Raw genomic sequence first — 14716 nt, 5'->3', positions numbered from 1 at the left:
TTTTACCTTTTTTTTTTTTTTTCTCTCTCTCTCTGTGTGTGTGTTTCCTGTGTAATTTTATTTTATTTTTATCTTTTGCGTCGTTTGGATTTTCAGATTGAAGTACGCAATTGACATTAATGAAGAAAAAGTCCTGTTTATTTTGTCTTAAGTGAATGGGACGTTTACTTCACAGTATTCAACGAATATATAAAAATGAATTCTATCGTCACTGTGAGCGTGGAGAGTGGCTTAGTTCATACCGTTTTCCGGCACCACAAGCCTGTGTCGTACGCCTTTTTTTATTCTGACTGAAGGGTGAACGTGGGTGCTTGATTGCTTACAACAACGTTTCCCGATCGTCGATGCACATGCATATATGAAATCAACTGAGTCGTTTTTTTTTTTTTTGAGTAATTTATTAATCCTTTTAATACTATTATTCATTTTTTCCACACATGTGTGTTTACATGTTTAGGTTCAGTTTCCGTTGCAGAGAAACCAAAGGGGTCGGGTTTCGAGACAGTAAGAACAGAGTGCGATGTATGCCGTTAGTATATCGTTGGGCTCCAGCAGCGCTGTGGTGGCTGTTGCTGCCGCCACTATTGCTACGGCTGCTGGAGAGGAGAAATCCGCGCCTATTAAATTAACCGCCAACTCCGCTGGTCACCGCTCAACCCCGGTGATGGCTGCATTTGCAGGCAATGAAGAGATTCTTTTTGGCGAAGATGCTCGTGCACTGTACGCACGGGCACCGGAGGTTGTGGTACCGTATCTGTTTGCCTTTGCTGCTGTTGCTGAGCGCCACCAAGAACAACAACGCCGTTGCAAAATGGGTGGCGATCCTGAAGAGGGAAATAATGACGATGCGGAGAAGGCTGCTTTGGCCCTCAAGCGTGAAATTGAAGAGGCTGCGGGGAAGCAATTCAAGGGGTCTTGTCCACTTTTGACGGGGGAGGGTGATGAGGCGCAAAAGCCGGGGTTTTGCTTGCCAAATCGGGGCGATGAAGTCGGTGAAAAAAACGTCTTTATTAGTGCGGAAGATATGCTTGTTGGGTTCTTTAACCACATTAAAAAGCATACAGTGGATGGTGCCTGTGGATTGACAGCTACTGCTGAGAACTTTTCCTCGCAGGAAGAAACACCACAGCAAGCGAAGCAGCCGGAAATTATCCTCACGATTGTAGTGCCCCGCTACTTGTTTCAAGGGGCGGTAATGTTGAACAATTCTCAACAGGAAGAGGAAATTAGTGGCAGTCAAGATGCAGGGCGGCGCGATGCCATTCAGTGGTTGAGGAATGCGATTCTGAATTCTCATTTGGGTGCTGTTGCAATGCACGTTTCGGTGCTTTTCTCTGACGAAGCTGCATTGTTGGCGATGGATGCCGTCTCGTGTCGCCCACATCAGTCTCATCCCATGGCAAACCGTTACTTTCTTTTACCTTCTTCTGCATCAGCATCACCAATGGCAGCTATCAATGGTGCTGTTGCGTCATCGTGGCCTTATTCACGTGTACTTGTCGTTAAGTGGGGTTCACTGGGTGTGTCCTTTACTCGTCTTTGCCTTGAAGGTGGTTGCCTCGTAGATGAACCGAGAACAGTTTTTCTCCGCGCCAGTCAGAAGGCGGTTAATTCTCCAGGAGCAGAGTTTGGGTTTGCTGCAACTTCATGTGGTGGTGGCGACGCTGTCAACTTGGCTCTCCGCGAGAGTCTTGCCACGACTTTTGCGCAAAAGCAGCGTCGTGTCTTGGGTTATCAGTCCCTTAGCGATTTTCCCGCCCGTGCCCAGCGTCGACTGCTGCTTATTACAGAGGAAAAAAAGGTGGCACTGAGCAAGGCTGCTCAGGTGCCAGTAGAGGTTGAAGCACTGGCGGAGGGTATTGACATGCGCGATACAGTGACGTTTTCCCGTGTTCGTGTTGATGCCGCGCTGCGAGGGGAATGGGGGTTTATTGAGTCATTTGAAAGGGTTCTTGTGGAATATCTTCATCTCTTAGAACAAAAGGAGGATGGTGCCATTGACGCTGTTGTACTCTGTGGTGGTATGCTCAACATGCCTTGCATTGCTCAGTCTCTACGAAATATTTTTACGCAGCATGCGAACATGCCAAGGGAGGGCCGTCGTTTGTTTGCGCGGAATCTTGTTATCATGGAGGCTGGGAAAACTACAACCCTTGTGGTAGATGGTTCAAAAGATAGCGGCACCAGTTTCTCGCAGTCGGTATCAAACAAAATCATATTTGGGGCGGAAGAGCTTCCATGTGTGGGTGGATGTTTGCACAGCTACCACCTTGCACTTGGAGCCCTTCAAGAACAGGAGCACGGATATCGGGATGATACAAAAAGCCGCAAAAAGGGGAAGAGAAAGATGTTTATGGGCCGCAAAAAGCAGGAGCGTGCTGAAGGGTCGCGTCGTGTGTGGCTTGCCCTTACTTTTGGAGATGCTGGCAAGCATAGTGCTGGGAATCAACGTTGTAACGAGGTTGTGATGTTACAAAATTCGATTTTTCTTTACACTGAGTCAAATCTTAACGCCTTGCGTTCTGCTGTGGCACTTCAGAAGGAAAAGAATGCTCCTCTTCGACTGCCTAAAGCGGCCCTAACTCTCTTGTTTGCCGCTCACACACTCCTTCCCGCGCGTGTTTTTTTACCAGTGACAGGAGAGAGACGAGATCCATTTGTTCTTTACCTGTTTATGGGCTTTCAAGGCACTACACAGCAGCAGCAGCAGCAGAAGAAGAAACAGGAACGTGGAGCATCGGATGAAGAAAATGCGCTTTTCCATGTTGCCCCATTGAGTGATGCGGGTGTGACGCTACCAGCGGTTGAAGAGGAGGAGGAACAGGAACAGGGGGGAAAGTGGAGGAACTGCATTGTATTCACTCTGCGTGAACGCGAGAAGAGCGAAACGGAGTCATCAGGATGTGAGGGTAAAACAGTGCCCCTGCAGTTAGTTTTGCAGCTGGCCCGGGTCGCTACGCACGCCTTTGAGCCACCTGTGTTAGGCCCCGACGATGTGCTGACAAGTGTCACGCTAGATCTTGGTGAGCAGTGAATGATAGACGGAGTGTAAGCGGCGGCGTGGTGTCTCCATCTAATTCTTGAACGAGGCAGGCTTGCAGCCCACAAAAAATAAATGAATGATGATAATTACGCAGTAATGCGAGCAACGTAATTCAGTGAAATAAAATTGCGTTAAACGGGTGAAAATTCACCTCACTGGGTTGGAAGTGACTGAGAAAATTTAAAAAAAAAAACACAAAAAGGAGGTGAAAGGAAGGCCCTTTTTTCCGTAAGAGAAAAATTTTGCCATTTCTCATCGGAGTGGCATCAGGGTGGGGGTGGAGTATGGCCTGTCATGCCTTGCTGTTTTTTTTTTTTTTTGTCTTCTCTTATTCATTTGGTGCGTGCTTGGGACAAACACACTAGCAGGGGCCGAAGAAGGAGGGGGAGGATTCTTCAATGACAGCCGATGGCACGAGCAGTAGCGGTATGTGTGGTGGCGGAAGTGGCAGGGGTAATTCCGCTGCAAAACCTCCTGGCGTTGCCAATGCCGTGCCCCCACCGAAGAAGAACCCGCACTTATTTCGTTTAGCGGCCTTTTATAATACGCGCATCCCGCTTGGTATCCGCGAGTTTGTGTTTTTAGTTCCACTTTTGCTCATAACATTCGGAATTGCGTACAACATCCCAGTGTTAGTGCCCATCGAGAAATTTACACAGGGTCTTACGCCCAACACGACACCCATGACGAATTACGTACTGGAACCGATGTATGATGAGCACGGCAAGCTGAAAGGGTACCGTCGCATTCTTCGACACCGTGGTGAAAAAGGAGAGAATACATGAAGCATTAATAACGAGTGCGTTATTTAATTCTTGGCGTGAGCGTCCGTTTGAATGGAGGTGAATGGTGAGAAGAAAATCAGTGTTTTGCTTCCTTTATTGTGGTTGTGTCGTTAGGTATTCTGAATGGCTTATTTATTTGAGATTTATGTGACTCCTCTTGGCGATGCACCAACGCGTGAAGTTTTTTATCTCTTTCAATTATTTATTTATTTATTTATTTTTTGTGTGTGGGGATTTGTTTCTGTGGGCATCATAAAATACCAACTTTAATGTACGCACGCACAAACGGAAACACAAAGTGAATCCTTTTTGATAAGGGACGAGTATACAAGGCAGGCGTTCATGCGACTCACACTGGACATAATCCGGCGCGCTCCACAGTTTACCAACACTTTGCTGGAGCGCGAGATTGACCTCCGCGGTCTCGGTTTAACTGTTCTTGATGAGCAGTTGTTGCTAATGCTGAACGATAGCTTTGACGTGTTGAACCTCTCGCAGAACCCGCTTGTACGCTTAGAATACTTTCCTATTGGCGGTGGTGGCAGCGCGGGTACGGCGGCGATGGAGGGGACAACCGGTTTTGTAGACCCGGCGAAGAAAATGATGCTTCGCTTGAAATCCCTCATTGTGCATCGCAACCGTCTTTCACATGTAAGCGAGGCGACGTGTGCAGCAGTCCTTCCAAATGTACGTGCCTTTTTGGCGGATCACAACGAATTTAGCGAACTGCGTGATCTGTTGTTTCTATCGCACTGGCAAAAGCTGGAGATACTCTCCATTGAACATAATCCGGTGACTCTTCGGGAAAGTGAGGCACGGCTGCGGGCGTTCGTTGTTTTTCTTTGTCCAAAACTAAAGCTTGTTAACTACCAGCGCGTCACGCAGGATGACAGGCGCAATGTGGAGAAGATGCGGGAGGAATTTGAGGGCCTTGTGGGGGAGTGGCGACGCCTCGGAGAAAAGAGTCGTGGTGGTCGAGGAAATGATGGCGAGAAAACAGGGATTAATTGGGGTTGCGTGGTGAACGGCAAAAAGATGAGAAAACGTGGTCGAGAGGCTCGGGCGGCGGCAGCAGCAAATTACATCCACAGTGGCGATGGTTTAGATAAAATGGCTTTGAATGCGGGTGGAGCTTCCACTACGAATACGACGACGACGACGACTACTGGTGTGGCTGCACTGGACGCTACACACAAGGCGTTTGACAGCACCCAAGCCCGTCTGGAGGCACTCGAGGCGAAGATGGCGGCTGCGGAGACAGAAGAAGAGCTTCTGGAAATACAGCAGGAGATCATGGAATTGGAGGCGGCCGCAAAGCAACAACAGCAGCAGCAGGGGGCGAAGTCCAAACGAGCCCGCACCTCCTGATTGGCGGCGATCAACACGCACACCAGAGACAAAAACAACAACAACAACAAATGGAAAAAAAAAAAAAAATGGGGGGAAGAGGAGAGTAAAGGCGGGTTGTGGACGCCGGTGGACTCTGCAACCTGTGATAGGTGGTCCCCTGCTGTAACAGGGCGAGTGAGGGATGTTTCTTTAAAACACAGTAATTCCACGAAGCGGAATGTGTGTGTGTTTGTGTGTGTGTGCATTGAGGGGCGGTGGGTGAGGCTAACGTGTGAGGGACCAAAAAAGGAGATGGACACCGATTTGCGTTTATAAACCAATTCTTATTTTTGCGTTCAGAAGAAAAGTTTTTATTTATTTTATTTGGGACTGAACTCTTGTGAGGCGTTTCATTCCTTCTACTTGTGATCTTTTTTGCCTTTTTCCATAGACGTCTTTTTTTTTTTTTTTGGTTTCTTCTGATTTTGGCCCTTTCCCGGGGGTTTTCCTGACACCTACGCGTCCGTCGTCCTCGTCATGCACTTTGCGCAAAATGAAAAGTGCGTGTAGGCGTTAGTGAGTTTTATGTGGGGACGCACGGCGGCTTTATTTTACGGGACGAAACGAATTCAACACGGAGGGCGGTGGTGTGACTGCATTTATTTAGTCGCAAAAGGCATGGCTCCTTCACAGCTGCATGGTAATACTTTTTGGTATCGGCGAGGAAAAAAAACAAAACAACAACAAAAAAAAAACACTGAATCAATGAAAGTAGGAGTTGACTACACGTATGCGTCGTTGCTTTTGGTGTTTATTGGCATTGAAGCAGTGAAGATTTCTCATTTGTTTCTTGCGGCTGTGTCTCTTTCTCTCTATTTCCCTGTCACACACACATAAGTACACATATTCTCTTTCATTTGAGTTGCTTACAAATGTTTTTTGCCGCTTTTACTCACTCGCGTGCAGCCCATGTTTATTTAGATGTTTTTTTTTTGGCTTTATTTTTTTTTCCCTTTACTCCTCGTTTCGTGAAGTGTTACTGGCCGGACGCAAATGTGGTGCATTTCACGGCGAATGCTTTGCGGTGCAGCCGTTACGACGAAGACGACGGCAGCATCATCGGCAACAGGCGGTACTGAGTTTTCTTTCAGCAAGCGGCTGAAGGAGCTGGAGAGCGATCCCGAGTGTGCGTTAAGTGGAAAGGAATATGCCCTCCTCCGGGAAAAGCTACAGCAATATCGTAGTCTCCAGAATAAATACGCAGTGAAGCAAGATGATATTGAGCGGGCAAAGCGGGCGGCACGGTACAGCGGGCTGGAGTTTACGCCAAAACCCGTACGAAAGAATTCTAAGCAGGGAATACATGAGTAGCCTTTGGAGAGGAAGATAATGAGAAGCTGGTGGTGGCATGCATAACCTGCATGGTGTGATTGGAGCGATGGCCGTGTTGGGATTCTCCGTCTCGGGGTGTGTGCATTTGTGTGTTTTTCGCCCAGCCGATTATTTGTTCTTTGGTCGCCGCGCTTGGCTTGTTGATTTGTATTTACGGTTTGTTTTTCTTGGTTACTTTTTTGCTGTTGCCGTTTGCTTCTCTCACACCACCGCCGTTTTTTTTTGTCTTTTTCCTTTTTTCACTTCTTCCCCCATCCCCCAGGCAGTGCACAGGAAGAGGAGCGGGGAGCACCAACCACCGAAGCAAAGGGGGGAAATTTAAGAAAAGATGAGCCGAAGAGGCCGTGGCAGCAAAAGTGCGAATTCTCTGGCTTACGGGCGAGGGGGCAGCGTGATGGGCGTCAGTCGTTCAGTCTATTGCGAAGAGTTGACGGTTTTCCCGGAGATGCCGCCGTTTTTTCCCGACCCTGTCGTCCTGGACGCGGAGGATTCCTACTTGAAACAATTTCGTGACGAACTCCTGCGGCAGGAATACGAGGCAAGTGTGAGGGCCGTCTTTCACAGGATTCAAGGAAAGCAAGTGCACTCGGAAGAAAGGCAAATACAACGGCGAAATAAATGCCTTGATCGGAGCGGCACTTTATTACATGACTCTGGCGGTGCTCATAAGTCCATCAATGACGATGAGGGGGATGCTGGGAAATTGGATCCCGCATCGTGTTGGGTTTTGCCATCCGTCGTGTCACCACACTTCACAGGCAGGAACACAACCGTGGAGGTCCTTTCAGCGACGTCAATAGAAGGAGCAACGTCAATTAAACAAAGTAAAAAGGGGGGCGTCCCCAACAAGGAGTCTGTAGAGCCATTGCTTTTGGTCCCGGATACGGGTGTGTCAATGCCCACTACGTTTGCCTTTGCGTCTCCAGAGAGGCGCGAGGCGAATCAAAAACGTTTTTCTTTGCTAGAACAGTCAGTGTACATGACAGAACCTTTTCCGGCTGCATTACTTGCAGTGGCAGATGAGGTGGGTAGTAAAAATCTGTCCAGTGAGACGCGCGATTCTCTGATCGCGATAGCCGATGCACATAAGCAAATGGGTATTATCAGCCATTTCACAACGCAAACACCAACACTTGGGGAGCTTTCCAGGTTGCGGACACCATCACCTGGAAATGGTACCACACCTGCCCTTACACCATCCCCTCGTTTTGTCCCTGCATTTTCATTGGCAGATGTAATTGCTTGGGGGGCAGAGCAGCGTTTAGCGACTGAAATGTTTTGCGAGTCCATTTGTGAAGATATTGTGAATTTGGCGGCAGAAATATACGTGAAACGCACATTTGATTCTATGGCAACCGCCTACACAGCCTTTTCCGTGTGGGACGAGGTGCATGACTCTGTTGTTCGCTCTTTTATTCCACAGAACCCTTATGAACTTCTTCCGCGCGAGACCAGGCGCACCGCCGCCCCTCCCATTCGACAAAAAACAAAAAAAATGATTTCCGGGGCTATTGTGGAATTTCTGTCAGTGGATACCGGAGGCACGAGAGGTACAAAAGGGATGGCGAAGTCAAAAAATGGAGAATTACTTTACTTGGGTTTGCTTCCAGAGTGGTCTTTGGCTCCATCGCTTCTTGATGCCGAGAGCATTATTCTTTTTCACCGCCGGGAAACGGCGGCTTCAAGGTTGTTTACTGGCGATGATGTCACCGAACCAAATGGGGTGATGGAGCAGCAGCAAAGTTTGACCTTTTCACGCCTTCTCGATGCATATTTGAAAGGAAATGAGAAGAAACCGGTGACGAGTGGAGTTGTTAAAGGGTCGTTTAAACCAGTTAAAGCATCATCGGTGATTGAAAAAGAACATGGAGCCATCTATGAGGGTGACGACGGTCCCGGTGCCCCGCCTGAACCCATTCCTTTGGATGAATACGCCCGGTATGTCCTTCCAAAGGTTGCGGAGATTGAGCAGCAGGAGAGCGCGGGGGCTAACGGAAAGGAAGAGGATTTAAAAGGAAAAAATGAGACGTTGGCGCGAAGACAGTCAAAACGGTATGGAACGGGTAACAAGAGTAGAACTTCTGTATACTCAGCAAGTCCTCGAACGCGCAAGGAAGGGGGCGAAGGTGAACCAAAGGTTGTGGCGCATGGTAGCAACTCTCTTATGGATGATGGCAATGAAGCGGAGCGTAACAATTTACAAGGCAAGAGAAAAGGACGTCGCCAAAAAAATAGGACTGCTGGTGACTACCAAGATACAATGATGGCCAGCCGTTCCACAAAAACAAAGGCATCTACTCAAGTGGTGGAAGACGATTTGACGAAGGCGTTGCGACAATTGCCAAACGGTTATTTTGCCGCTAATACGGCGGGGAACAACGGTGGCACGAATGCGCGAAACACCGTACCAGAATCCTTTGTATTCATTGAAGGTGATCGTGTTCTGACCTTCTCTACAAATACTAAGAGGAAAAGGCCACAGAAAAATGCCTCTAATAATACGAAAGATCCAAGACTGTCGAGGACAAATAGCCGCAATAAAGAGTTCAATTCATCTCCATTGCGTGAGGACATATGGGACGATGACGGCACCGGAAAATTGTCCGTAAATATCGGGAAGAGTGGCTGCCTATCATTGAATTTTGTACCCAACAAAGTCCCTGATGAAGATGTTGAGGCGAGCGGTGACGCAGGATTGTTGCTAAAATCCCCAACAAAGGGGTCTCAGTCTCCAAACCGTGGGAACCGTTATTTGATTCTTTCGCGCAAGCAACAAAAAGCATTGGAGGAAAGGCGGCGGCGTCAGAAGGAGGCGGCTGAAAAAGCTGCATACGAAGGTATGTTCTTTACGGCGCCTCCACCTTGTGCCCAGAAGGATGCGGATGACACAGTGAGAGCTGACGCTAATGATACGAAAGCTTCTAGTCCAGAACAGAGGCAGCCGCTGAAGATTGCTCCTGAGCCTGGCGTCGTCGTGGAATCGTGGCCTGAATCACAGACGGAGAAGGAGACGAAGAAGAACACCGCAAAAAAAGATGCATCACGTGGACGTGGCATAAAACCGTCACAGAGTCAAAACACGATGGGAGATATGGGCGTCGTGTTGGCTGACGGTGGCGAGTGGATTGTACCGGAAGGGAAGTATCGCTGGTCCGGTTTTGACCCGGCGGCAGAGGAAACTCATGTGGCAGTGGAGGGGGCGGCAGCGCGGTCGAAACCAGTACCTTTTTCTAAAGCCGCTTCCTCCCAGGCGTTAAATACAAAGCAGCAACATCAGGAAGGACGAGGGCAGCGCCAAGGGGGAAAGGAAAGGGGTGATAAGACTGAAGGTAAGGAATCAATGCCTACGGCAAAACCGCCTGCGGATAATTCAGGGGCAACTATTTCTCGTCCTGTGCGACGAGCTCCAGCTGTGGTTTCTTCTTCGCAGCATCCTGAAAAGGTGGAGGGGAAGAAACAACAGACGGAGGCTGCGACAACGGAGTGCATTGAAAATTCCGCAGTTAAGCCCGCCGCTCCCATGCAAACACTTGGAGCGAAAAATAGACCTCGAGGCCTTAAATTGCCACGACTTCCTCAGCAATTCCCGCGCGGTGACTCGGCGGCACATGATGCCGCCAGCTCCTTGAAAATACCATCGTCGTTAGAGTTGGACAAAATACGCCAATTAGCCTCTGTTCTCAAGCGAGAGACACGATGAACAGAAGAGTGCAAGAAATACTGTACAAAAAAAAAAAAAACACTTCTGCACGCTTTAGTGGTGTTTCAATGACCATTGGTGAGTACCACTTAATTGCCGTGAAAGGAAACTTTTGACCGCATTTAAGCAAACCATTTATGTCTATTTTTCCTTTGCTTTTTAAATTGCTTAGTGACTTCCTTTTTCTATGTATGTATAAATGAAGGAATCATTAAGTGTGTGCACACACAAGCATACACGTCTCTTTTTTGATGTTATGAAGAAATGTTGAGAGGTTATCGTGGCCTTTGTTTCGGGCGAGAACACTTTGGTCTGAATTTGCGAGGCACTGGTGGGTGTTTGTCGTCGTTTTTGTTGTTGTTGATGTTTTTGAATGGAAATCATGTGAACAGGAGAGAAAAGGGCACCATAAATGCTGCAGGAGAGGAGTGAGAGAATGTGCAAATACTTTTTTTTCTTGCGTTTATCTATTTTGTTATTATTATTAGGATTATTATTATTTTGACTTTCCCTTTTTTTTTTTTTTTTTTTGGTTCTCGTGGGTTGTTGTAGGTTAGCGGAGTAACGTGAGAGCCACAAATGGTTCGTCGAAGCGATAGGGCTGTCGGCGATGCGACGCGGAAAAAACCGGCGGGTGGTCTGCGGGGACGCCGCCAGCAACGCGGTAAGAGAAACAGCAACGATGATGGCTTGCTTGAGGTGCAGGAGAAGGGTGTGCTGAACCTCAACAACCCTTTGATCCCCCCGGAGCTGGACGAGGACATCGATGACGATATCGCCTTCAATAGTGAGGATGAGGAGAAGTACGGCCACTTATTCCGCAAAAAGCCGACCTCTGACACCGCGCGCTTGACTGCAGGAGCGAAACAGAAGAATGGCACGAAGAAAAAAAAGGTGGGCAAGCATGCGGCAGATGTAGAAGAGACGGGCGATGCGGATGACGCTCTTTTATTGCAACAACTTCGCGCCCTCGGAGAGATTGAAGACGGGGACGACTTGGATTTTCATGAGCGGGACGGTGCCGGGGACGACGATGACTACATTGACCTTGTGGAAATGCTTGATGCAGGTCAAGGGGAGGAGAGGGAGGCGGGGGACAAAAAGCAGAAGAAAAAAACGAAGAAAAAATTGGACGAAAGTGGCGTGGCGAAGAAGCGACGACGTGCGCTTGTCACTGAGGAAGCAGAGTCTCTCTATGGCCTGGCCGCCACGGATGACAAGTATGGCAGTGCCATTCGGCAACTTGTGACGGCAACTCCGGCGTCATCAACGCAGACGCGAATGCAAAAAAGTCTCGACAACAAGCGTAACCTCATCAGCGTGGATGTTGATGAGCATACAAAGGCGAAGTTGACGCGTCGTGAGGTAAGAAAGGTTGTGTCGGACGAACTTGCCAAATACGACAGCTTTTTGCGAGAGCAGCGTGAGGCAAAGCACTTGCAGTTCCCTATGCCGATGCCAGACAGCAATCCGGTACCGACAACCCTTGGCGCCATCTCTGTTGCTGCACAGGAGCGTTTTGCTACTCAGGAGAATGCGGCAGGCACGGCTGCTGCCTTGGCAACCACCACCACCACAACCGACGCCACAGGCGATGCATTGGGGACGACTGGCAACGCGTCACGTGTTTCTGCATTTCGCCTTGCTGGAAAAGTCAATGCGCTTTTGTCAAGCGCAGGCTTGTCGAGGCCCGAGCTTGCTGCACCATCGGCAGAAGATGTTTTTATTCCACTTGTCGACAACGACGATGATAATGGGGGTGCAAACAGGGCAGCAGCAGCTCAAAACGAAAAGGAGGGGAGCGTACCAACGAAGAGTTACATGGCAAAGCTAAAGGCGATGCTTTCATACGAAAATGCTCGCCGCCGCCGTTTGAACCGCATTAAAAGCAAAACATATCGTCGTATTCTCCGCAAGGAGAAGGACCGTGAAAAGGAGCGTCGGGAAAAGGCGTTTGAGATTCTCCATCCCGAAAAGGCGCGTGCTCGTCTGGCAGAAAAGCTAATGAAGGCAAGAGTGGAAGAGCGCGTGACGCAGAAGCACAAGAACACAAGTAAATGGGTACGCCACGCGAAACGGTTTGCTAATTTTGACGGCAACACAAAAGACGCCATTAACGAGCAGAACTTGTTGCATCAACGACTCATGCAAAAAATGGAAGAGGACGCAGACGAAGACGCTTACCTGAATGCGCACGTTGATGGTCATGCCGACAGTGAGGCAGCATCAAGCGAGGAGGAGCGCGTCGTGGACTACCTTATGGCCGAGGCGGCCACGAAACAGCAACAGGAAGGGGGAAATAAGACGGAAAAGAGCAGTCAGAAGCTGACATCTGTACTGTGGCGAAGCATTACTGAGGTTGAGAAGGAGGGGGAGGACGATGGCCAGACGACGGGGTCACAGATGACGCCCACAGAAAAGGCTCGTATGGAGCTTCGGGCGATGAATTTTATGCAGCAGGCGAAGGAACGCGAGGAAAAACGTTACGCAGAGGTGTTGGAAACCTTGCAGGAAGACATTCGTCGCGACATGTGTGGCCAGGCCGTGGGCAGTGATGATGAACCGTCTGATTTGGATGAGGCAAGCGAGACGGAAGAGAAGCCAAAAAAATTGAAATCGAGAGCTAAATCTTTGAAAACTGTAGAGACACATGTGGGACGGAAGGCGTTTTTGCAGAGGCATGGGGAACAACCGGACAGAAAAGTTGTGGAGAGTATCCAGCTGAAACGGCACCGTGGTATTGATGCACAAAGGGGTAATGAGGCGGAGGAGACTCACAGGAACACGAGTGCAAAGGAAGATGCGAATAGTACTGTGCGTTCCACTAGGGATGAAGGCAACAATGATGGCGTAGCGGATGGGGTGGCAACAGAAAAAGATAAGGCTACCATATTTCACACAGCAGACCTTGCTGGAAGTGGGAAAGAGAAAAGTGAAGGGTTTGCTGGTAGCCGTCAGCCCAATATATCTTCTGTTAGTAACGTTGGAAGCGAGGCCGTCTTTTCTGCGACGCCGAAACGAGCAAGCAGTACGCGTATCACGATTCTGCCGGCTGACGCCAAACGGCCGCGTGACGTCAATGGCACAAATAAGGGTGAAGAGGAGGGAGTGCTTAGGAAGGCCGAAGGGAAAAGGAAAAAAAGGGAGCGGCTTGGAGAGAAAAAATCCGAAGAGGAGAACGATGAAGAAACAACGTTACAACAACATCAGGAGTACCTCATTGCCCGTGCCTTTGCCGATGATGAAGTTGACGCGGAATTTCTTGCGGAAAAAACAGCGCAGGTTGAAACGATCATGAAGCCCGTTGACAAAAATGCAACGCTTCCCGGTTGGGGCGAGTGGGGCGGCAAAGATGAACGTCTCAACAGACATCACCAGGAAAAGTTAAAATTGATGGATTTGCAGCGACAAATTGAAAAGACAACACTAATGAAAAGCCGCGCTGACGCTGAGCTCGATCATGTCATTATCAACCACGATGGAGTGGAACTGGTGCCAGACCGTATGTTGCTGCATATGATTCCTCGTCCATTCAGTAACCCGACAGAGTTTGCACGGTCCATGCGGCATCCTCTTGGCCCCGAGTGGAACTCCGCTTTTGCCTTTAAGGAAGCCAATCAGCCGCGTCTGGAGGTACGTCAGGGACATTCCATGCTTCCACTTGATCTCACTCTACGTGGTAAAAAGAAGACAGCAAAAACCAAGAGGCGCAAAGTGTTATCCACGGCAGCTGTGTAGGCTCTCTTTCTCTCTATCCGACTGTAGCTTTATGGGTGTGAATGTGTGGTGGTCTCCTTCTGGAAAATTCGAAGCTCATCGTCAGTAATAAGCCTAAAGCGACAACGAGGAGAATGTGGAGGAGCCATACAGAGAGAGAGAGTTGTTGGGTTTTCTTTTTCTTTTTGCTTTGGTTTTTTCAAAAATTTCTTCTTGCTGTTTTAAGACACGTGTAATCGTAATCACCTGCATCATTTGCGGCCTGGCCTTTTTGATTTTTTAATTTCCGTTTGAATTAATGGGGGTTGTTGTTGTTCTATTTCTTCTTTTCACAAATATTTCATTTGGCGTGCGGTGAAGGATCTGATATTTTCCCATTCTGATTTCTTTTTCTTTTCTCTCCCTTGCAATGCATCGAGTTGGCGTCTGTGGAGGGACTCCCGCGCAATTGTGGTGGGGAAAAATGGAGCAGGTGCCCATTCCACCCAAATAGCCGCGGAAAGCCAATTGTACACGACAACATGCAAACGGGAAAGACGTGATGCTGATGACGGGGGGAATAATAAGACCGCACCGCTTAATCGTTGATCCGAAGCGGCACTTAACGGAGAGTGGCGTGCCACAGTTTGCGCCTCCGCAAAGAGTGGGGTAGAAAAGGTCTTTTACCGTCGTTTTTTGGGGGGCACGCAATCATGCAGGATTGGGATGCTTCGAATTTGAATGGTTCACACGATGAAATTGTTCCTGAAG

The 14716-nt window shown here is 48.8% G+C and overlaps 6 protein-coding genes across 6 annotated transcripts, besides 13 other annotated features; all 6 read left to right on the top strand.

Annotated features, from left to right (window-relative positions):
• Window positions 1-4352: part of a sequence feature (areas merged during assembly that could not be assigned to a particular haplotype. This can correspond to areas where the two haplotypes were merged or to regions with more than two copies in the genome that were merged during assembly.) that runs on past the window's edge.
• Tc00.1047053511283.200 (hypothetical protein, conserved) lies at window positions 521-3034 on the top strand (the record flags this gene model as incomplete). Its single annotated transcript, XM_815854.1, has 1 exon — window positions 521-3034. One exon carries the CDS (start codon window positions 521-523, stop codon window positions 3032-3034), a length of 2514 nt encoding a protein of 837 aa, XP_820947.1.
• Window positions 3442-3828, top strand: Tc00.1047053511283.194 (hypothetical protein, conserved; the record flags this gene model as incomplete). The annotated part of the gene is made up of 1 exon (XM_815868.1): window positions 3442-3828. One exon carries the CDS (start codon window positions 3442-3444, stop codon window positions 3826-3828), a length of 387 nt encoding a protein of 128 aa, XP_820961.1.
• Window positions 4027-4048: a microsatellite.
• Window positions 4171-5196, top strand: Tc00.1047053511283.190 (U2 small nuclear ribonucleoprotein 40k Da, putative; the record flags this gene model as incomplete). Its single annotated transcript, XM_815853.1, has 1 exon — window positions 4171-5196. The coding sequence occupies one exon, from the start codon at window positions 4171-4173 to the stop codon at window positions 5194-5196; it is 1026 nt and encodes a 341-aa protein (XP_820946.1).
• Window positions 4353-5436: a sequence feature (areas merged during assembly that could not be assigned to a particular haplotype. This can correspond to areas where the two haplotypes were merged or to regions with more than two copies in the genome that were merged during assembly.).
• Window positions 5220-5265: a sequence feature (T-rich).
• Window positions 5397-5420: a microsatellite.
• Window positions 5437-7088: a sequence feature (areas merged during assembly that could not be assigned to a particular haplotype. This can correspond to areas where the two haplotypes were merged or to regions with more than two copies in the genome that were merged during assembly.).
• Window positions 6211-6528, top strand: Tc00.1047053511283.184 (hypothetical protein, conserved; the record flags this gene model as incomplete). Its single annotated transcript, XM_815867.1, has 1 exon — window positions 6211-6528. One exon carries the CDS (start codon window positions 6211-6213, stop codon window positions 6526-6528), a length of 318 nt encoding a protein of 105 aa, XP_820960.1.
• Tc00.1047053511283.180 (hypothetical protein, conserved) lies at window positions 6878-10249 on the top strand (the record flags this gene model as incomplete). The annotated part of the gene is made up of 1 exon (XM_815852.1): window positions 6878-10249. The coding sequence occupies one exon, from the start codon at window positions 6878-6880 to the stop codon at window positions 10247-10249; it is 3372 nt and encodes a 1123-aa protein (XP_820945.1).
• Window positions 7089-7266: a sequence feature (areas merged during assembly that could not be assigned to a particular haplotype. This can correspond to areas where the two haplotypes were merged or to regions with more than two copies in the genome that were merged during assembly.).
• Window positions 7267-9610: a sequence feature (areas merged during assembly that could not be assigned to a particular haplotype. This can correspond to areas where the two haplotypes were merged or to regions with more than two copies in the genome that were merged during assembly.).
• Window positions 9611-9911: a sequence feature (areas merged during assembly that could not be assigned to a particular haplotype. This can correspond to areas where the two haplotypes were merged or to regions with more than two copies in the genome that were merged during assembly.).
• Window positions 9912-12707: a sequence feature (areas merged during assembly that could not be assigned to a particular haplotype. This can correspond to areas where the two haplotypes were merged or to regions with more than two copies in the genome that were merged during assembly.).
• Window positions 10698-10780: a sequence feature (A-rich).
• On the top strand, window positions 10829-13987 carry Tc00.1047053511283.170 (hypothetical protein, conserved; the record flags this gene model as incomplete). Its single annotated transcript, XM_815851.1, has 1 exon — window positions 10829-13987. The coding sequence occupies one exon, from the start codon at window positions 10829-10831 to the stop codon at window positions 13985-13987; it is 3159 nt and encodes a 1052-aa protein (XP_820944.1).
• Window positions 12708-13240: a sequence feature (haploid, non-Esmeraldo-like haplotype).
• Window positions 13241-14716: part of a sequence feature (heterozygous, non-Esmeraldo-like haplotype) that runs on past the window's edge.

This window comes from Trypanosoma cruzi, genomic scaffold (genome assembly GCF_000209065.1).
Source record: "Trypanosoma cruzi strain CL Brener 1047053517087 genomic scaffold, whole genome shotgun sequence".
Lineage (NCBI taxonomy): Eukaryota > Euglenozoa > Kinetoplastea > Trypanosomatida > Trypanosomatidae > Trypanosoma > Trypanosoma cruzi.
Note: the sequence above shows the minus strand (reverse complement) of the source record. Positions and strands in the feature narration are given on the sequence as shown.